General features: G+C 41.7%; 1 protein-coding gene across 7 annotated transcripts in view; it reads left to right on the forward strand.

Annotated features, from left to right (window-relative positions):
• The first annotated feature begins 682 nt into the window (after positions 1-682).
• Positions 683-22,550, forward strand: part of ATXN3 (ataxin 3) — a 43,788-nt gene continuing 21,920 nt past the window's right edge. For 2 of the 7 annotated variants that reach the window (XM_063089032.1, XM_063089030.1), the window contains exons 1-6: positions 683-732; positions 7,761-7,925; positions 8,146-8,190; positions 9,587-9,672; positions 10,115-10,181; positions 12,620-12,707. In XM_063089032.1, coding sequence (XP_062945102.1) covers positions 709-732; positions 7,761-7,925; positions 8,146-8,190; positions 9,587-9,672; positions 10,115-10,181; positions 12,620-12,707 — 475 coding nt within the window. In that variant the 5' untranslated portion in view covers positions 683-708. Of the gene's footprint in view, positions 733-900; positions 987-4,210; positions 4,262-7,760; positions 7,926-8,145; positions 8,191-9,586; positions 9,673-10,114; positions 10,182-12,619; positions 12,708-22,550 lie in introns of those variants that run through there. The other 5 variants (XM_063089033.1, XM_063089034.1, XR_010022887.1 and 2 more) reach the window with 5 other exon arrangements.

The following is a 22,550-nucleotide window of genomic DNA, read 5'->3' on the forward strand; positions in this document are numbered from 1 at the left end:
ACTTGTACAATTATTTTTACATAAGTGTTAGGTATCGGGGAATCCGATGATGCCTTTTTCTTTTCTTTCTTTCTTTTTTTTAAAAAGATGACTGGTAAGGGGATCATAATCCTTGACTTGGTATTGTCAGCATCACGCTCACCCAGTGAGCTAACTCGCCATCCCTATATAGGGATCCGAACCTGTGGCCTTGGTGTTACCAGCACCACACTCTCCCAAGTGAGCCACAGGCCTACCGCAATGATGCATTTTTCTTAATGAGGATTTCAGTAGGGAAAGAGAAGGAAGTAGTATAATAAGTAGTTATGTGCAGATATAAGTAGAAAGTACAAAGTAAAGTGGAAAACAAGACCATAGAAAGCATGTGGGTGTTCCTCCAGACCCCTAGAAACCTAAAAAATGCATAGCAATGCGTGGGAAGCGGAGAAGATCCTCCAGACGGCAGGCGGCGCTGGAGCACCCCCCCAGGCGGCGGGCTCACAGGAGATAGGAAGATGCACTACTAACGTCACGTGTCAGCACGTTTACCGCCCCAGCGTTCACGTGCCCTTTGCTCCACGTGACTCGCATTCTTGGGGATGATTGGTCTGCGAGAGGCACGTGGGCAGGGCCGAGGCGGAGCGGGGCGGGGGTGGGCGAGGGGTGTGGCCGGGGGCGGAGCTGGGGGGGCGGTTTGGCACGGGGGCCGTTGGCTCCAGACAAATAAACATGGAGTCCATCTTTCACGAGAAAGTGAGTGTCCGCGTTCGGTGGGGAGCTGTCCGCGGCGCGGTGGCGGTCACGGGGTTCGGTATCGCTGCCTCCCGGACGACTGGGTGGGGCCCGAGCCGCCTACGCCCCGACCTCCCCGGGTGAGGGGCGACGCTCGAGCCGCTCGCCTGCTCGCCCGGGGACGGGAACTTCACCGATGCCCCCATCGCACTCTCTGCTCCAGAAGCTCCTGCCGGAGGAACCGGAGCCCGAGACGTCCGGGGACACGGGAGGAAGTGAGGGCAGTGCCGGGGGCGTCGCGGAGCATGGGGCGGAAGGAGGGGAGTGACAGAATGGTGTAGCTTCTGCGTTTCTCCCCCACTCTCCCTAGGGTCCAGCTAAAGTCACTCCTCGGGCACCTCCCTCGACCTTTCCCAACTCCACCCTCCTCCCCTGCTCTACCCCTGGCAGAATTAACTTTTTCTTCTCTGGGTTCCTCAATTCTGTATTGGAATCCCCCATATGCTTTGGGGTCTTGTGCATGTCCTCTTCCTGCTCCAGGTCGGTGGACCTGGAGGGACCTCGGCTCGCCCGTTGTAGGGCCTGACACTCAGGAAGTGATGCAGGGAACACCTAAGCAGGGAAGTCGTCACAAGTTTTTTATTACGGGATGTTTGAGTTTGGTTTCCTTTGGTATTTCGATCTTTCTGGATCAGGAGGCCAGCTTTGTTTTTAGGTATTAGGCGTGGACTGGGATAATTTGGTTGTGGTCTACCTAGCGTGTTCACACTTTAATTTTTCTAGTTGACACCCGCTTGAAGATATTGGTTGTGGCATGTGGAGAAATCAAGCCATTTGGGTGTGAGTGAAACCTTCCTCAGGACAACTTTGGCACGTGATGTCTCGTATCATGATAGTTTCGTGTTTGGAAAAGGTTGCTGGTGAGGCTATTAGTAGGAGCAAAGAGTTTTTGTTTTCTTAAATACAGTCAATGATCATTTATCCAAGACATTTTAAAATTCACATACACAACAATCAAAGCACTCAAAGACAAAAGAAGCACGGTATACATCTGTAAGTAAAAATCTAAACAAAGTGCTGAATGCAGTACTTTTTTATAGAAAATATTTCGGAAACTTTTGGAACTGGAATAGACTGTTTTTATGTGTGGGGGAGGAAGGACTCGGTGGTATAGTTATTAGTAAACTTGGCTTAATTGACATGACTTATGAATCCTGGACCAGAGAGATTTAGTTGCTGGCTAAGGAAATTGGGTGAAAAATATGCATGTACATATTTTTATTATTTTTGAAGGCTTTGGTGTGTAGGACTGCATTTCAACATGGAAGGCTTTAAGCATTTTGCACACTATGAGAGTTATGCAATGTATTTTTAATAATATTGCTTATTACCTAGTTTGGATAGATTTAATTGAAGATAACTACTGAACTCTGGGATCAAAAGAAGCTGGGCACCAACCTCATAAAATCTACTTTCTCAAGTCACTCAATTATCAGCATGTGTACAGGCTTAAAGATAACTCAGGAATACATTTACCCTTACCATCAACTTATGTGTACTTAGCAAATGAAGACTCAACAAATTAGTTTGTTGGCTGTATTTCAAGAGTATGCACCTGTAACCATAGGGCCCATTGTTAATCTTGCATACCATCCATCCTGGACTTAGTCTGCCATTTTCCAGCACACTCTCTTCCCCATTGTAGCACACCTTTAAGTCTTGCTAAGTCCTGGGTTCAGAGAGCCAGAGAACCAACTTTGTCCTAAAGAAGTTGTATAGGGAGGGATATCTGCCTACAAAGGGCTTTGCAACCACTTCTTGGAAGGTTGGTTTCCCCATTCTCAGAGTTGTCACTTTGAGTACCCTTTAGTAAGTTAGAATGTAAAAACACTGATCTATCTCCAGTGCCTGAGATAGTGCCTGGCACTTAATAAATATTTGAATGGGTCTAGACTGTTCCTTGAACATCTGAGAGGTATATAGTGCTGTTTATCTATGGTAAATAACTTTTCTGTAAATATTTTAAGGCTTTGCAGGCCATGTATAGTCTCTGCCACATACTCGTGTGTGTGTTTCCCAATCATCTGAAAATGTGAAAACCTGCAACTGGGGCAGGTTGAATTTGGCCCACGGGGTAGAATTTGCCAAACCCTAACTTAAACCTTAATACTAAATGACCACTAACTGCTGGGTTTTTGTTGTTTGTTCGTTTTAGTTCTGGTGCCTGCTTTCTGTCATTTTTGCTATCACTTCTATTGCTGACTGCTGTTGGTGCTGTCACCGTGCCATTTGTATTGGCACTTTTGATGTGACGTGAACTGGAAATGATAACCATACTTGTTGGGGTTTGTATAGGTCAGTTTTCTGTTGCTTATAACAGATATCTAAAACTGTGTAATTTATAGGAAAATGAAATTTATTTCTTAGTTTCAGAGGCTGGAAAGTCCTTGGTCCAGGGGGCACATCTGGTGAGGGCCTCCTTCTTGGTGAGGGCTCTGTATAAATTCCTGTGGTGACACAGGGTATCACATAGTGAGAATGGCATGAGCAAAAAGCGAATGTTCTTGCTTGCTTGCCTTATAAAGCCACCAGTCCACATCCATGATAACTCATTACCATCAACCCGTTGCCCCATGAATGGATTAATCCATTCAGGAGGGCATAGTCCTCACAGTCCAGTCACTTCTCAAAGGCCCCACCTTTCAAATACTGTAATCAGATTTCCCATCCTCTTGCATAGGAGATCACATTTGTAATACATGAACTTTTGAGGAACACATTTGACCTACAGCAGGGTTACATTTAAAATTAGTGAAAAGATGGCCAGCCACCAGTAATAATAATAATAGTGAAATGATTGAGAAGATGCTTAGCATTGACCTGGTGACATCCATTGTGCCCTTTTGTGATGGCTGGTTCTTTGCCATCTGTAGGATATTTTGGGTTTAGGAAAAGCAAAATTCCAAATAAGTGACTGAAGGAGGTGGTAATAGCAGACTTTGAAACCTTTGTCTGGATTTGAATCCCAGCTCTGCCAGTTAGTACTTGTATGATTGTGGGCAAATTACTTATCTCTGTGCTCCAGTTTCCTCCTCTGTAGTGTGAAGATACAACATGTCTGTCCGAGTGTTACAAATGCTTAGAATGCTACCTGCAGATAGTCAGTGCTGTGGAAGCGCTGGCCATTGCCATTACTCAGATGCTGTGTTTGCTGAACCTTGTAATAAGGGGTGAGAGAGTATTAGGAGGAGATGAAGTGCGGCTGGGTTGATTGTGTGTACCCGGTTAGCCCATTTCTGAGAGCACCCTTAGGTTTTTACCTGGTTTCTGTTTTAGTTAATAGTGCCCCTGGGAATTTGAACTGCTTTTAGGTTGGTTCTGAAGACTCTGGGGTGGGGCAGAATGATTCGGTTGCAGTTCCATTTTGTGGTTTTGTAAAATATCTTGGCAGATCTGGAGATGCAGTTTGTTCATCTTCTGAGGCCAACGCAATGAAGTCTGGGCCTGAAACTGTGGGATTTCAGTGCCATTCAACTTTGATTATAGCAAGGTGAACTTCTATTCAACTTTGGTTAAAGCTTGATGAGAAAGAGGTGGCTGGGGATAGTCTGGGGTGAAGGTAGGATGGGAAAGATGCTTAATCTGAGGTGGGGCCATTGCACAATTTTTTTGGTCCATGTAGAATTTGATCTATCTTGTGACTTAAGTCATTTTAAAGTTTATACTGAACAACTTGTCTTTTCCTTCCACTAAATTTATGTCAGAAGTATAGAACTTGATATTTCCTTTAGCAATACAGTTTTACTCAGACAAGGTTCGATTTCTTTTTTCTTACTTTTTTTTTTTATTATTATTAGTGGCTGGCCAGTAAGGGGATCTGAAACCCTTGACTTTGGTATTACCAGCACCATGCTCTCCCAAGTGAGCTAACCGGCCGGCCCCAAGGTTTTTTTTTTGTTTTTTTTTTTGTTTTTTTTTGACCGGTAAGGGGATCATGACCCTAAGAATGGTACCATCTGCACCACGCTCAGCCAGTGAGCGCACCGGCCACCCCTATATAGGATCCGAACCTGCGGCCTCGGCACTACCAGCGCCGCACTCTCCCGAGTGAGCCATGGGGCTGGCCCCCAAGGTTTGATTTCAGGTGCTTATTTTTCATAATTTAAATCTATTTGTAGAGAGAATTTTTTAATCAGATATTTGACTGTCACTTTTTCTATATGTGATATTAAGTATGGTGACCATAGTTTGCAAACCCCAACTGAGGCATGTAGTCTGATAGCAGGACAGAAAATCTGTGTTAGGACTGTTCCCAGAAAATCTAGTACCTGGTCACCATATTAGGTAGCTCTTGGCTGTATCCTAGCAGAGGTTTTTTTCTTATTGTTTGAATATTGGTTTTTTATTAAGTATAACACAGTGGAGCACATAAATCACAGCTCAGTGAATTTTCACAAAGTGAACACACGCATAAACACTTAGATCAAGTAACAAGATTTACCTACATGCTATAATCCCCTTATGCCTTTTTCCAGGTACTAACTCTGCCTCTACTTCCACTCCCACAAAGGGTAGTAACCACTATCCTGGGCTGGCTGGTTAGCTCAGTGGGTTAGAGCACGGTATTATAACACCAAAGTCACAGGTTCAGATCCCCACACTGGCCAGCCGCCAAAAAAACGCCCCCCCAAAACAAAAACAAATCCCATACTGAATTCTAACATCATAGATTAATTTTGCCTGTTTTTGAGCTTTTGTGAATGGAATAATACAGTATATATTCTTTTGAGTTTGTTTTTTATTTTAACATTGTTTAAGAGATTATCCATATTGTTCCAGGTAGTCATAGTTAATTCATTCTCTTTGTTGTATAGTATTCCTTTGTGAATATAGCACAATTTCCATTCTGTGTGATTCAAACTATCCATTTAGGTAGTTTCCAGTATGGGGGGTGTATTTGTCCATTTTTGTTGCTTATTAACAAAATACCTGCAACTGGGTGATTTATAAAGAAAACAAAATTTATTGCTTACAGTTTCTGAGGCTGGGAAGTCCAAAGTCCATCTGATGGTGGCAACAGTGACTCGGGTCTCACATTGCAATATGGTGGATGCAGAGAGAGCAGAGAAAGAGAAGACAGACTCTTCTCGTCTTTTAATGCCCTCAGAACCATGACTCTGACCACCATTTTTAATCCGTTCACTATGGCATGGTCCTATAATTTAATCACCTCTTTAAAGCTCCACCTTTCAGTTACCATAATAGGATTTCCCACCCTCTTTACAGTCACAGTCGGGGCTAAATTTCTAATACACAAAGCTTGGGGGACACAATTAAGCTTCAGTGAGTTTTGTACCTAGTAGTGAAACTGCTAGATCACAGGGTATGTATGTGCTAAGCATTAGATGCTCTAAATAGTTATTAGTTAGTAATGGCTATACTAATTTACCCTCCTACCAATAGTATGTAACAGTTTCTATGTCTCTGATCCTCCAACATTGTAGCCATTTTGGAGAGTTTGTAGTAATAACACATTCTGGTTTTACTTTGCATTTCCCCGATGACTAATGAAGTTGAGCACCTTTTTGTGGTTGTTGTAGCCATTTGGCTATCCTCTTGTGAAGTGCTTGTTTATCTTGCCTATTTCTCAATAGGATATAAATAGAATGTATACTCCTTTAATTCACAATATATTATTCAGTAGGAATTGCTCACTGGTAGTAGAAATACAGAAGAGGAGAAAGAGGTGGAGACAAAAAAAAAGTCTTCTCTCACCTTTATGGCTGTGACTTGAAGGATAGTGTCCTCTCTAGCTCCATGCTACTTATTTCTTACCAAATTATGAAGATAAGCTTATCTCAGCCTCTTGTCTTAGGCTCAGACTTCTCAATGCTACCTTCTTACTCTATTCCATACATATACCCTGTATCTTCTTCAGCTAAATTTTGTTCCTTGAAAATTGATTCATCAGGAAAGATATCTTTTAAAGTAGTGCTCTTTGGGGTTACCATGTATTGTGTAACATAGCTCAGAACAATTTGCATAGTGTCAGATAGGTTGGTTTAAGGAGTAGACCTTATGGGGAAAGAGAACTTAGAAGGCCAGGGTTAGCAGGCGAAGGAAATGTTCTCCGTCTCTCCTCACCTCATGGAGAGGCAAACCTGGGGTTTGTGCTCTTAGAGAGGAATCTCACCCACTGTGAGTCTCTCTTATAGGGCAGCATTGGAAAGCAACACTTGGAGGGAAGAGGGTGACAAGCAGGTTCCTCAATGCCAGGTAGTCTGGATTTGGATTCAGGGTGCCAGTTGTTTGAGAAAGCCAGCTGCCCAGCACCTGAAAATCCTGGGCCAGTGGGGAGTTGTATGTACCCCCTCATGAGGAAGAAGCCGATGATCCCGTGGAGAGCTGAGCTTGAATGCATCCCTCTTGTTGGCTTGTCCAAAGTGTGCTCTAGGGATCGTGCTGGGACCGTTTTGCTCATTGCACTTCATTGTGTGTACATTATCCATAGAATGCCCTGAAGAGAACCTTAACTCTATAGCTACACATTTGAACATGGAACAGTTTTACTCACCAGTATCAATCCTTGAGATTTGAAATTTCATGAACAAGCGTTTAGATCAAGTAGATATTATCTTGTTAAAAGAATAAATGTTCTAGGGAATTAAAAAACTTTCAGCATTAGTAATTTGCTACAGAATCTCCAAAGATGAATTTATTTTAAGTACTGAAAATGAGGAAGGCTAAATATTTCATACAGTAGTTTTTAGTAAAATATGGGATTTGAATGTATTTGATTGATGATAATGTTTAATATAAATTATTCTAATGTTTTCGATCTTATAACTAATTGTAGTTTCACTAATGGTAGAAATATAAAATATAAACAAGTGAAAATTCATGTGCCTATGTTAATCATCATACTTGTGTAAAGCTAAAAAGGTTTGGTTTGACTGTTAAAAAGTTGATCATTAAATTCTTTATGGGAAGATAGTATACAAATCTGTTTAGTAAGTCACATCTGAATTTTTTTCTTTTGGAAATATTAGCAAGAAGGCTCACTTTGTGCTCAGCATTGCCTGAATAATCTATTGCAAGGAGAATATTTCAGTCCTGTGGAATTATCCTCAATTGCCCATCAGCTAGATGAAGAAGAGAGGATGAGAATGGCAGAAGGAGGAGTTACTAGTGAAGACTATCGCACGTTTTTACAGGTACTGATTTTAAACTCACTAAGTTGCATTCTTTTAGAAAATGTGGGTACAGTTCAGAAAAGGGTGAGCCATTCTTTCTATAGAGATCTCACTTGTTAATTATAACTCTGCTTTTGACTTTGTAAATGGGAATGCACAAGATGTTTTTTAAATACGCACACTAATGGCAGTTTTTATCCTTTCCCCACCTGCTGCTTCAACTACCTATCAAAATGAACAGCAGCCTTCTGGAAATATGGATGACAGTGGTTTTTTCTCTATTCAAGTAAGTAATCACAAGTGTTGTTTATGTCCCAGGCACTGTTTTACAGTGTTTCATAGTCACTGTAATGATGTGACCTTCAGAAGTTCCTCCAATAGATTGTGTCTACAGAGTATAGCAGTACTCTAGAGTATTCGATTTTTGTATAGATAAACATGAAAATTAGGATTGTAGAATCTTCATTTTAGAGTACGGCTTTTAAAAATTATTTTTTGACAGGGATTATTTAATTTGCATCTGAATGAGGATAATCTTAGTTCCTAGAATAAGTCACAATGTTTCAGACTTACTATCTGGGGTGAATTTGAGAAAATGTGATACCTTGCTACCTCCCATTTAAATCAGCCTGCCAGGATTGAATTCCTTTATTATGGTCTGTGGCTTTTGATTTTTTTTTTTTAAACTTACAGCTCCCTTTGAGTTGTATGGTTGAATATATATTTACTTGTGCAGTTCTTTTAGCTGTGGATCTTTGAACTGTTTCTAACACTGTGAGGTGTATCCAGAGTTCTTACAGAACCTCGCTTGAGGGATCTGTTTTCTCAAATATCTTTGTTTATATTCCTCTTGTGCTATCCTCCTGGACTCCTTATTCACCAGCATTTCCATCTAGCGCTTCGTTGTGCCAGTGTTGATGTGTAACGGTGGCTGCGGGGCTAGGATCAGGGGTCAGAGTTGGCCCAGCACTTGTCATTTTCTGTTTGTGCAGTGCTGCTCTGGGTGCTGGTTCATGTTTGCCCACTATGTTGCATCCACTTTTTGTCTGTGCTAGTACCTGCTTCACTTGCTTCTTTCTTGGCCACCTTGGGTGGTAGATAGTGAATTTTCAGAAATTTCTCTTTTTTTCTCAGACAGTTTGAAATAATCAGGTTTGCCTTTTATGTTTTTTCTACACATTACAAAGCCATAGCCATAGAAGTCTAAAATCTGTATAACCTTTAGTTTAAGTGCCCAGGGAGAACTTATTTTAATAAACATTAATTATTAATTGCGTTGATGACTTTCCAGTTACTGAGTTGAATATAATTTTTCTAAAGCAGCACCCACAACAGCCAAGCTATCAAACGTATGTAGTGGACTAGATTTAAGAATAGGACTTACTGGATAGAATATACTGGATTTTTAAGGCAGTTTTATCTAGGAATTATGGGATTCTCTGGAATGTCTCAGAAACTTGGTGTAAAAAGCACTCTTTTAATATATATGTGTATGTTATTTATGGATTTAGTGATATATCTATACACATACACTTTCTAAATCCCTTCTAAATTTATATATGAAGTACTATTGTACTTCAAAAATTTACATATGAAGTACAATTGGTGCTGGTTGTGCTATACTGCTTAAATTTGGAATTGAATGAGTTAGTTCATGAAAAGTTGCTATTTTTTTTCAACAGGTTATAAGCAATGCCTTGAAAGTTTGGGGTTTAGAACTAATCCTGTTCAACAGTCCAGAGTATCAGAGGCTCAGGATTGATCCTATGTAAGATATTTTTTGCTTATCCTACATTTCTTTTCCTAAATTTGATTTTTAAAGTAATTATTTCTTAAAAAAGGGAAATATATTTTGGATACTTTTTGTTTTGATATTCCCTGTTTCATTCCCTCAGACTGTCCTATTTCACCTTTTTGATGTTCATGAGCATCAGCCCTCTGAGCCTTTCTGACACTCCAGTGTCTGTGGCAGCACAGAGCTAACCCTTGAGTGGTGCCTGAGGCCATTATTTTGGCGCAGCATCACTAAACTGCTGCGGAGAGGTTGATACGGTTCTATAATTTTTTTAAAAAAATCAGTGATACTTAACTGTACACATAATCTTAAATTATCACAAACGGTGTATAATACTTGCTGGTAGACAAAATAAGTGAATATGAACTCTTAATATTTCAACTTAAAATTGTATATGTATATTTTTCTTTTCTAGAAATGAAAGATCATTTATATGCAATTATAAAGAACACTGGTTTACAGTTAGAAAATTAGGAAAACAGGTAATATTTCTTCTCCTTCCTTTTTTCTCATTTTGCCCTCCTTTTGGAACTAAAGTGTAAGGGATTGGTGCCTGTAAAATGAGGAAACTCAGTAGTAATGTGTATGTGACATAGTTTCAATGTTGATAGACAGAAATTTTTTTTTCTTTTTGGTGACTGGCCAGTATAGGGAATGAACCCTGAACCTTGGTCTTATCAACACCATGCTAACCAGCTGAGCTAACCAGCCACCTCTATAGGTAGAAATTTGCCATTTTAAGGGATAATATCAGTTTCCCTTGTAGCTTTATTTGTGATGATAATATACAATTTAACTATATCATAAGAAAAATTCTATATTAAGACAATGCAAATGTGGTTACTTTTAAGTGGGTTTTTATGTGATGAATATGTTCTGTAAGTTAATTTTTACATTTATACGTTTGTATTTAGCATAGTACCATCACAAAGCCTGAAACAGCGTCAGGCATGAATAAAAGCATTTAACCATGTTTGCTTTAGTGTAACAAGATTATTCACTTGCTTCCAAAATGCAATGTAATACATCCATCTACATAAAATCACTTCTGTTTAAAAAAAAAAGGCAGTGTGTCTTGAGCAAGTTTTTAAATTTTTTAAAAATTTTTATTTATTTTTATTTTTTTTGTCTTTTTCGTGACCGGTACTCAGCCAGTGAGTGCACCGGCCATTCGTACATAGGATCCGAACCCGCGGCGGGAGCATCGCTGTGCTCCCAGCGCCGCACTCTCCCGAGTGCGCCACGGGCTCGGCCCTTGAGCAAGTTTTTTTAAGAAAGAGAATCATTTTAAAGTCCTTTTTATTAGAATTTTGAATCTTTGAAAGAGGGTTATTGAAAACCAGTTGGTACAATAAAAAGGAATGAACTGTTGATACATGCAACAGCATAAATGAATCTCAAAATAATTACGTTGAAAGAAGAAGGCAGACACGAAGTACTACATACTGTTCCGTTTTTATAAAATCTAGGAAACTCGAACTAATCTATAATGGCAGAAAGCAGATCGACCAGTGGTTGTCTGGGGATGAGGAAAGAAAGGAGGAGTGAGAGGGGAGGGGTACCAAGGAGCACGGGAAACCTGGCAGAGATGACTGTGTTCACTGTCTTGGTTGTGGTGATGGTTTCATGGGTGTATACAAATGTTACAATGTTTCAGAGTATATAGTTTAAATATGTGCAGTTTATTGCATGTCAGTTTTACCTCAATAAAGCTGTTTAAGAAATAAGTAAATAAAAAGCAAAAAAGAAAAGTCAAGAAAGAGTGCATTGAATTAAATCAATAAATGTCAAAAAAAAAAAAAAGCAAACCCCCCCTGCCATTATATTAGAAGTCAGTCAACTGGAAACAGCCTCATTTTAAATGCTTATTTCTTAAAGTTCTTCCTGAGGAGTTAAGAGAGAGTAAGATCTGGAGAGAGTAGGGCAGGACACTCAAGATTATTTAGCCCTCTGGGTTTTATTTATACCTTTAAAAAATTACGATCCAGTAATTCTTTACTTCTTCTATATAAAGTAAGCATTGGATTTTTAAGGTCTGAAGACTTAGACTCCAGAAGTTCCTTTGTATTGATTTGTAGATAAACTTATATCTTATTATTTTGGGGTTTTTTTTTTTAAATTTTAGTTTTTCAGAATTTTCACATTTTGAACTATATCTTTAACAAATAAAGAAGATATCAAATTTGGTTTATCATCTTTGGTTCTAATTTATATTTTTCTTTAAAATTATATTTTTCACTATAGACTCTTTCTGTCTAAGGTCCCTCCCTGTATAATGAAAGAGATGACTGGAAAAAGTATTATTAGCATGTCAAATTCTGGGTCATGATATTGACAGTAACTTTTACAACTTTTTGTAGGTTAAATCAGGACTCCTGTGAGGTAGTGATTAAATGATGTTAGTTACACACGCTTATGATTTAGTGATCTTTTAAAAATGAGTTGGTGATATAAATTCTCTTCTTAGAGTGTTTGTCTTTCTCAGAATTGGAGTCTTTTGACCAAAATTATCAGTATTGGGAGAACTTTGTGTAATTGTCATTTTTCTTTCACAGCAATATGATGGATATAATTAGAGTTATGTCGGACTGATATTTTGAAAAAAGACTTAATTATAGTCATCAATAAAGACACTTTAAAGTACTGACAGTTTCTTTTCTTTTGGGGGAATTTAAAGTTTATGGCTTAAAGCAAACTTTTGTTTTTAAAAAAGCATTTGATAGTAATAAATCTGTAGTATTGTATTTCAGTTTTTAAAAATCACATTATTCGTTCACTTTAAAAAAACCTCAATTTGACATATTTCCAGTGTTTAGACAATATTATTATGTTTAGATGGTCTATGTCTATTCTTAACATGTGAAACTTCCTTATTTCCTATTATGTACACTAACTTAAATACTGACAATTTTTTTTCCAGTGGTTTAACTTGAATTCTCTCTTGACGGGTCCAGAATTAATATCAGATACATACCTTGCACTTTTCTTGGCTCAATTACAACAGGAAGGTAAATAAAGACTTAAAATTTTATAATGTCTTCTTTTGAAGTAGATAAATAAAAGTGGCTCATTAGATGTGAGTTTAACAAACCTTTTTCTGGCAGTGGCAATGAAATAATCTTTATGTTTTACATGGTGAACTTTAGGCTGTGATCTGGATGATACTGTTCAGTTAGAGTTTTCATTGACACTTGATCCTCCCCCTGAGGATGGGGCTTTCTGTGCAGTCCTTTAAGTAATGGCTCTTTTCTTCCATACCCCATACACCACAGGGCCAAGAGGAGGGGTAGGTATGCTTCTTTGTAGGAGGGGTAGGTTCCTCTTTTCCTCTTCAAGGCCACTGTTCTTCCCTGTAAACGTCACCTCCTTTGACATACATGCCTGTAGATTCAAGTATCCCCTGCCCTTTGTAGTCTTCATGAGCCTCCTCCTTTTTCATTGAAGATTTTAGGATCTGACTCACTTTTGTCTGTTTCAACTCCTTTTATTAGTCTTAGTGATTTCTGTATCAATAATCAATCAATTCAGTACCTTGTTTCTTGCTTTTAAAGATCATTTGGTTTGTCATTACCAATAACCTTAAGTAACCACCTTCAAATCCCAATCACAAGCATCCTACTCTTTGACTACCACCTCTTATTTCTAGTCCACGCTTTTTTCTGTTTTCTTTTTTTTTCTTTTTTTATTCCAACAATTCTTTAACCCTACCACGGGGCCCAAACACTTCCCTTATGCCCATACCTCCTTTCTTACCCTGCTTGTTTTCTGTAATCCATCATTATTTGATGGATTCACTCTGTTGCATCCCTCAGTTTCTTTCCCCTTCTCTCTCCATTGTTCTTTAACAACAAAAATCTTGGTCCTGTTTAAAACCAAATCTTGGCATGTCCATTCCTGTACCAGAGCAGCTGAACATGGCTAAAGAATAACATAAAATATCATGATTGGTTTTACAAATTTCATATAAGCCTTTAGTCTGGCCTGACATTCCTGCTATGTTTTCTTGGTAAATTCATGTACCACCACCCTCCAAGATGATTATTTCACAACTTAACTCTTCAAACTTCTAACCACTTTCCTTTCCCTTCCTTACACCTTGCTTATGGACTTTCTTTATATTCTACTGAGAACACAGAAGCAATTAAAAAGGAACTTGCTCTCTTTCAACTTGCTTATATCTTTACCTGTTCGGGGGGGGGGGGGGCGGGCTTTTGTAATTTTTTTTTTTAAAAATATTTTTTAAAATTTTATTTTATTCATTTTATTTATTGAATCAAAATCGATTTTACATATTTTTGGGGTTGAACATTGAGATATGTTGATCAAATCAATATTACTAGCAAATATATTGTTACAAATTGTAATTATTCTTTCTGCCCCTTGTCCAATCTCTCCCCTTCTCCCCTTCCCTCCCCCCTCTAATTACCCTAGATTTCTTCTCTCCTTCTGAAAGAATAATGGTTACTCTGTTAATTTGTTACCTAGATGATCTGTCCAATGCCAATATTATGGAGCAGATGCTTCTTCTGTCACTTTGAAATGGGCTTTGTGGAGAGAGACATCCTCTTCTTTTCTTTGTCTCTGCTGGTGACTCTCCTTGTGTGAATGCACTCCAGTGGTTGGTGGACCATCTGCGTGGTGGTTGTGGCGTCTAGCTGCTTTTGCGGCAGCCATGGTTATTGTGGTGGCTGTGGTTGAGCCACCCACATAGAGGTGATGTTTTTGGCATGCTATTTGGCGCTGGCAGTGTGCTTGGTTTTGGGGTGTGTCTAGTCCCCTTCTCCATGCCTCTGGTCCCCGGGGTGGGCCCCGAGGCGCTGGCACCATGTGCCTGGTTGTGGGAGGAGGGTCTGGTCCCCAGCTCCATGCCTCAGGTCACTGGGTGAGACCCAAGGTGTGGGCTCAGTGTGTCTGGTTGTGGGAGTGTGGTCCAGTCCCCTTCTCCATGCCCTGGGTCCCTGGATGGGCCCCAAGGTGCTGGTGCGGCATGCCTGGTTGTGGGAGGAGGTTTCCGTCCCCTTCTCCATGCCTCGTGTCCCTGGGCAGGCCCCAAGGTGTTGGCGTGGCATGCCTGGTTGTGGGAGGGTGGTCCGGTCCTGTTCTCCATACCGGGCCCCGAGGTGTTGCCGTGGCATGCCTGGTTGTGGGAGGGTGGTCCGGTCCTGTTCTCCATGCCCCGGGTCCCAGGGCGGGCCCCGATGTGCTGGCATGGCGTGCCTGGTTGTGGAGGAGGGTCCAGTCCCCAGTTCTATGCTATGGGTCACTGGGCGGGATGCCAGGTGCTGGCTCGGTGTGCCTGGTTGTGGGAGGGGGGTCTGGTCCCCTTCTCCATGCCTCGAGTCCCTGGGCAGGCTCCATGGCACTGGCCCAGTGTGCCTGGTTATGGGAGGGGGGGGGTCCAGTCCCTTTCTCTATACCTCAGGTCCCTAGGCGGGCCCTGAGGTGCTGGCATGGTGTGCCTGGTTGTGGGAGGAGGGTCCGGTCCCCTTCTCTATGCCTCGGGTCCCTGGGCGGGCCCCGAGGTGCTGGTGTGGTGTGCCTGGTTGTGGAAGAGAAGTCTGGTCCCCTTCTCCATGCCTCGGGTCACTGGGTAGGACCTGAGGTGCTGGCTTGGTGTGCCTGGTTGTGGGAGGAAGGTCTGGTCCCCTTCTCCATATCTGAGGTCCCTGAGTGGGCACCAAGGTGTTGGTGCAGTTTGCCTGGAAGTGGGAGTGGGGTCTGGTCCCCGGATCCAAGCCTCCAGTTCCCAGGCAGGCCCCAGGGTGCTTGTGGTGTGCCTGGACTGGAACTAATTTTTTGTCTTTTGCTTACTTCTAACATGGGGGACCTTCCTGTGGGAACCAGTACTTGAGCTGTGTGGTTTAGTTAAATTGCTGCTTTGCTGCTGTTTCCTTAGGGAAGGCTTTTTGTGCAGCTCAGGGTTTAATGGTTGATCTTATAGGTACTTCCAGCTCTCCAGAGACCCAGTGGATCTGTGGATCTGTGTTCTGTAGAATCTCTGATCTGAACCTGGGTTTTTTCATCAAACTGCACCCTGTGCAATTCTGCATTCCCGACCGTTCTCCTCTGAGTAGTCCTGTGCCAATTAGGGGGCAGGTCGGCTGTCCTTGCTGTTTCCCAGTGTTCTCCTGGTGGGCCCATCTCTTCCACCACCATGATCCAAACACTTCCCATGGGATGGGCCCTGTGCTGGTGCCTTGCGATGACTCACCAGCCTCTGAATGGGTCCCTTTTTTCAGTTGTTCTGGCTTCTCACTCCTGCGTAGGTCCATGGGAAACCTATTACTGGTCTTGCTGTCCTGGGGGCCGCCAAGGCCCTCTTCTCCCCTGCTGCCTCCAAGTGACTCCATCTGAAGGGCACGGCTTCAGCTTCTGCTGGCTCCTGCTCGGTACGCTCATCAGCTCAAGCCTTAAAGCAGCCGCAGCCCAAAACTCTCAGAGCAGCTTTTTCTTTCTCTCATCGTGGTTTCTCCCATCTTCATGAACTCCGTAGGTCTCTCCTCCTTTTCCCCTGAGCTCTAGCGGCCCCAGCTTGGCTAATGTTACATTTTTGTAGTTGTAAATTGGTTGATTTGTGGGAGAGAGTGATACTGGGAACTGTCTATTCTACCATCTTGACCGGATATCTGTAAAAGTTTATTTATTAATTTTTTTTACATTGTAAGATGTCGTTGTGGAGCAGTTGATGGAGGTAAGGGGAAGGGGAAGGTAATAGGGTGGGAAAAGGAGGAAGGGCAGGGAAAAAGGGGGAGTGTGGTTGAGGCCTATGGTACCCCCCTTATTCCTACAGGGGATACCAGGGGGCTTCCAGCAGTGGCTTGATCATTGCTGGGCTGGATGCAGATATCATGGGGGAGTGCCTGAAGCCCTTGGCCCTCCACTGCCCTGGCTCAGGAGCCCAGGGTGTTTATGGCAGCAGCTCAGTGGTTGTCACTGGGCTGGTTGTGGGTGTTGGGGGGCGTGGCCAAGGCCCCCGGGGGGGCCCCCACCACAACCAGCCCAGCAACGAACCACCAGGCTGCTGCAGGAAGTGCCCTGGCTCAGGAGCCTGGCTTGGTGGTTCGTTGCTGGGCTAGTTGTGGGTGTTGGGGGGGTGAGGCCGAGGCCCCCACCACTGTGGTTCGTGTGCCCACGGCCCTTCCTGTGGCAGCTCGGCAGTCATCGCTTTTACCTGTTCTTTGAACCTATTAAAATAGATGAATCGTCTTTTACCTCTAACCCAGACTAACTCCTCCACTTGCGGGCTGGATCCTACTACACCTTGTGGGCTCCTCTCACCTACTCAAGATTCTCCTGCTCTCATCTCTGTATTCTCCTGTTGATGAGTTTCCCTCCTCTTTTTTTTGTATTATTTTTATCAGTAGAGAAATAAGTTCTTTATCTCCATTGATTAAAAAGAGAAAAGCCTTTTTTCACTCCATGGAGCTCCCGCTGCCTCCTCATTTTTATTTTCTCCTAGAATCATTTCTAGTGTGCTCTCTCTTCTTGAAGTCATTCCAGTCATGCTGTCATAACTAGGATGTCACTGAAAAACCCTCTTCCCAGTGTCACTAGTGACCTCTATATTGCCAATGCCAGTATTCAATCAGTCTTCCTTTTATCTGACCTCATCTAATTTAAGAGTATGGTTGATTATACCCTCTTTTATACAGAACAAAACAAACTTTGTTATCAAAAACTATAAACAAATATAAAAGAGAAAATAATGTGATGAGCCTCTGTGTACCCTTTACCCAGCTTCAATGATTATCTCGTGGCCTGTCTTATTTTAGCTACACTCTACCCACTTCTTTCCCCTGCTTATTTTGAAGTAAATATTAGACATCTCATCATTTTCTCTGTAAATGTGTATATATATATACACTCACACACACACACACTTTTTTTTCTTCGCACTACAGAGGTCTTAGTCTTTTCTTTCTTTACACCTATTATGCCATCAATTTATAGGGAATAGGTTTCAGCAGCTTAGGGTCCTTGCCATTGTTTCTCACAAAGTGTGCTGCTCTGGGTGGAGCAGGTTGGCACCTCAGTTGAACCCAGGTTCCTTTCTCTTTGGCTTCCTTCTTTTTCTGATCATTTTCCTTCACACATTTCAAGCTGTCTTGACTCTTGATCAATATACACATTATTCTCTTGGCAAGAATCTTACCCTTGTTTGTTTACACCAGTGCCAATAGTATGCTGGGTAACACTGTAGACTCTTCCAGCTTTGCCATGGTAACGTTTGTGGGGCATTCATTATTGAACAGTACTTATTCCCTGTTTCTACATATCATCTTTCTTGTAAATGTGCATGTATGTGCCAAAGGGACAACTCCATGTTTTCTTTCTTTTTGGCAGCCGACTGGTGCAGGGATCAAAACCTGAACTTTGGTGTTATTGGCACCACACTCTAACCAACTGAGCTAACTGGTGATCCTCAACTCTGTGTTTTCTAAAAGGCCTAAAGAACATATATCGGTGCCTCTCCTCTTTCCCTCTGTGTTTGTCATTTTGGCGAATTTCTAGAAGATGGCAGTTCAGGCCAAAAAGGCTCTCTGTAAATATTTTTAAGTGAAATCACTAAAAGGAAGGACTCTTTAAAAAACATAGCCACAGGGCCGGCCCGTGGCTCACTCGGGAGAGTGCGGTGCTGATAACACCAAGGCCCCGGGTTCGGATCCCATATACGGATGGCCGGTTCGCTCACTGGCTGAGCGTGGTGCTGACAACACCAAGTTGAGGGTTAAGATCCCCTTACCGGTCATCTTTAAAAAAATAAAAAAAAAACATAGCCACAAAGCTGTAACACCACCTAAAATTTAATCACAGTGCTCTGGGATTTTGATAGCATCAAATACCCAGTCAGTATTCAAATTTCTAGTCTCCTCAGTTGTCTCTTGTTTTTTTAGAGTTTAATCCAGGGTGAAATAAGGTTCATTGACTGCATTGGATTGGTATGTCTCCCAAGCCTAACTGTAGGTTTCATCTTCTCTATATTTTTTTCTTGATTTATTTTTTTGAAGAAAATGGGCCACTTGTCCTGTTTGTCACATTGAAGATTTTATTGATTGCATACCCTCTTTCTTTTGACCCCTGGACATCTTTTAGACTAGTCCTTACATCTAGAGGCTTGAACAGATTCAGGTTGATTATGGGGGGGAGAGTGGAAGACTCTTCACAAATGATGTGGCACTTGACGTCTGGTTGTCTTTTCGTAATGTTAGTAGGTATTAATAATCAATGCCTAGATCCCTTATTTTATTAGACATTACGAAATGGAGATATTGGACTCCTGTTATTCCTTCATTTATTAGCTAGAATACTTCTATACAAGTAAACTTTCCCTCATCAATTGTTTGGTTGTCATGAAGTATATATATAGTTCATACAGGAAAAGCAGGATAAATATTTCTTTCCCTTTATCAATTTTTAAAATATTGGTTTCTTAGTGTCTTCCAAAGGTGCTCAATTAATTTTTTTTTAACTAAAGCATCATTATAAACTATAAAATATTTCATGTCTGTTGTGATTATTATTCATATTGATGCTCAAGTTCTATCTTGAACCAGTGGAACACTTTGAAGTTTACTCTCAAGTTTCTGACATGACCACTGTAGTCTTGAAGGCTTGCTTTCTTGTTGAACAGGATATTATAAGGGACCGGCCCGTGGCTCACTTGGGAGAGCGTGGTGCTCATAACACCAAGGCCACAGGTTCGGATCCCTACCTAGGGATGGCTGGTTAGCTCACTTAGGAGAATGTGGTGCTGACAACACCAAGTCAAGGGTTAAGATCTCCTTACCAGTTATATTTAAAACAAAACAAAACAAAACAAAACAGGATATTACAGGCTTATCTTGTATAATTCTTGTCCTCTACTTGAACTCTCATTTCTTCAAGGATACCTATTTCCTTTTAGTAACGGTGTTTATTTATTTATTATTTTTATTGAATCAAAATTAATTATACATATTTTGGGGGTTCAATGTTGATATGTTGATCAGATCAATATTACTAGCATATATATTGCTACAAATCATAATTATTCTTTATGCCCCTTGTCCAATCTCTCCCTGTCCCCCTCTCCCCTCTAATTACCCTAGATTTCTTCTCTCCTGAAAGAATAATGGTTACTCTGTTGCTTTGTTGTCTAGATGATCTGTCCAATGCTGAGAGGTGTGATCAGGTCCCCCAGTATTATCATAGAGCAGATGATACTTCTGTCACTCTGAAATGGGCTTTGTGGAGAAAGACGTCATCTCTTTATCTCTACTGGTGACTCTCCTTGTGTCAATGCACTCCAGTGGCTGGCAGACCATCTGTGTGGTGGTTGTGACATCTAGATGCTTTCGCAGCAGCCACGGTTATAGTGGTGGCTGTGGTGGGCCACCCACATGGAGGTGATATTTTTGTCATGCTCCTTTGTACTGGCAGTGTGCCTGGTTGTGGGGAGTGTCCGGTCCGCAGATCCATGCCTCAGGACCCCGGGCAGGCCCCGAGGCACTGGCACAGTGTGCCTGGTTGTGGGAGGGGGGGTCCGGTCCCCAGCTCAATGCCTCAGGTCCCCAGGCAGGCCCCAAGGTGCTGGCTGTATGAATGGGTGTGGGCGGGGGTCCTGTCCCTATCTCCATGCCTCATGTCCCCTGGTGGGCCCCAAAGCGCTGGTGGTGTGCCTGGGCTGGTACTAATTTTTTGTCCTTTGCTTACTTCTAAAATGGGGGAACTTCTTGTGGGAATCAGTACTTGAGCTGTGTGGTTGAGCTAAATTGCTGCTTTGCTGCTGTTTCCCTAGGGAAGACTTTTTGTGCAGCTCAGGGTTTAATGGTTGATCATATAGGTACTTCCAACTCTCCAGAGACCTGGTGCACCTGGGTTGTGTAGAAACTCTGATCTGGGCCTGAGTTTTTTCATTAAACTGCACCCCATGCAATTCTGCATTCCTGACCAATCTCCTCTGAGTGGGCCTCTGCTGATTGGGGCGTGGATCAGCTGTTCCTTGCTGTGTCCCAGTGTTCTCCCAGTGGGCTTGTCTCCCCCACCACTCGTGTTCCATACACTTTCCACGGGACAGGCCCTGTACCGGTCCCTTGCGATGACTCACCAGCCTCTGAATGGCTCCCTTTTTTCAGTTGTTCTGGCTCCTTGCTCCCGTGTGGGTCCATGGGAACCCTATCAGTGGTCTTACTGGCCTGGAGGCAACAAAGGCCCTCTTCTCCACTGCTGCCTCTAAGCAACTCCATCTGAAGGGCACAGGTGCAGCTTCTGCCCACTCCTGCTCCATACACTCAAGAGCTCCAGTCTTAAAGCAGCCGTAGCCCGAAATGCTCCGAGCATTTTTTTGTTTCTCTCATCGTGGTTTCTCCCACCTTCATGAACTCCATAGGTCTCTCCTCCTCTTCACCTGAGCTCCAGTGGCCCCAGCTTGGCTGATGTTACATTTTTATAGTTGTAAATTTGTTGATTTATGGGAGAGAGTGATGCTGAGGACTGTCTATTTCACCATCTTGACTGGAACCTCTAGTAATGGTGTTTAAAGATCACGCTTATTCAGCACTGTCATGCTTATTGCTGTTGGGCTGGTTATCATGTAGTTATTTCCAGTTTACGTTTAGGATTATAGTGTTTTTATCTCTGATATTATATACTTGTATCTCTCTTTTTTTTTTTAATATCTAAAACCTTGGTTCCTAACTGTATCCTTCTGTCTTGAAACACTGTTTACACCTGGCTTCCAGGCCACCATGCTCTGGTTTTCCTATCTCATTGGCTGCTTCCTTCAGATTCCTTTTGTGGATCTTCTTACTCTTTCTAATCTCCAGCTATTGAAATGACCCAGGGTTCAATTCTTGGACAACTTCTTGATTATGTGTCATCTCATTATTGTAAATGTTATCCCTAAATAATGTCTACATGCCAATAATTCCCAAACTTTTATTTTGAGCCTACACATCTACCCTGAACACTAGACTCCTAACTTTGACATCTCCAGCATTTGAACTGAACATGTCTACAAAAGACTGATTTCTTTTCTCCCCATAAATGCTATTCCTCAGGTTTTCCATTTCAGTAAAGATCACATTTTTTTTTTATCCTTGTTCCTATATATTATATATATAAAGCAATCCAGAGTGCTTTATAAAAAGTGTAATCCATATTATGTCATACCTTTCAGTGGCTTCCTAGCACACTTAGAATAAAATCTGTCTCAAATGAAACCCAGGATCTTTTCTGTGCCACCTGAACAAGACAGAGTATCTGTTCTTCATGACACTCTTCACAGAATATTGTGGTGAGCTGACATATTTATTCTAGCATCTAGAAACAATTTTACTAGCAGAAAATGTGTTAAACCACCTGAACTCTGAATACACTTGTCCTTGTAAAACTGTTTTGAGTTTTTCCATTAATAGTCCTTCTGATCTTTGTTTTATTACCTGTTAATGCACATAAAGATATCTAATAACAAGCACCAAAGGTTAAGACAAATTTATGGTAGAAGAATTTAAATGAATTAGACTGACTTAGCGTACACTTATTCAGTATTTTTTGTTCTTGTTTTATTGGTGGCTGGCTGGTACATGGATTGAACCCTGGACCTTGGTGTTATTAGCACCACACTCTAACCAACTGAGCTGATTGGCCAGCCAGTCCCTTATTCAGTTTTTGTGTGGAATATCCAACTGGCAAACTGGCTTTTTAGGATCAGATTTATTAAAAATTACACTGTACTAATGTAATTCTTTTGAAACACAAACCCCACATTCAGCACCTTGACTAGATTTCGAGTATTGGCTTCCCAGCTCTGTTTTCAGTTAGAAGGGGTGTGCATGTGTGGGTTAGGGTATGATTCACCTCTTTGCCCAGAT

Source organism: Cynocephalus volans, chromosome 3 (genome assembly GCF_027409185.1).
Source record: "Cynocephalus volans isolate mCynVol1 chromosome 3, mCynVol1.pri, whole genome shotgun sequence".
In the NCBI taxonomy this organism is placed as follows: Eukaryota; Metazoa; Chordata; class Mammalia; order Dermoptera; family Cynocephalidae; genus Cynocephalus; species Cynocephalus volans.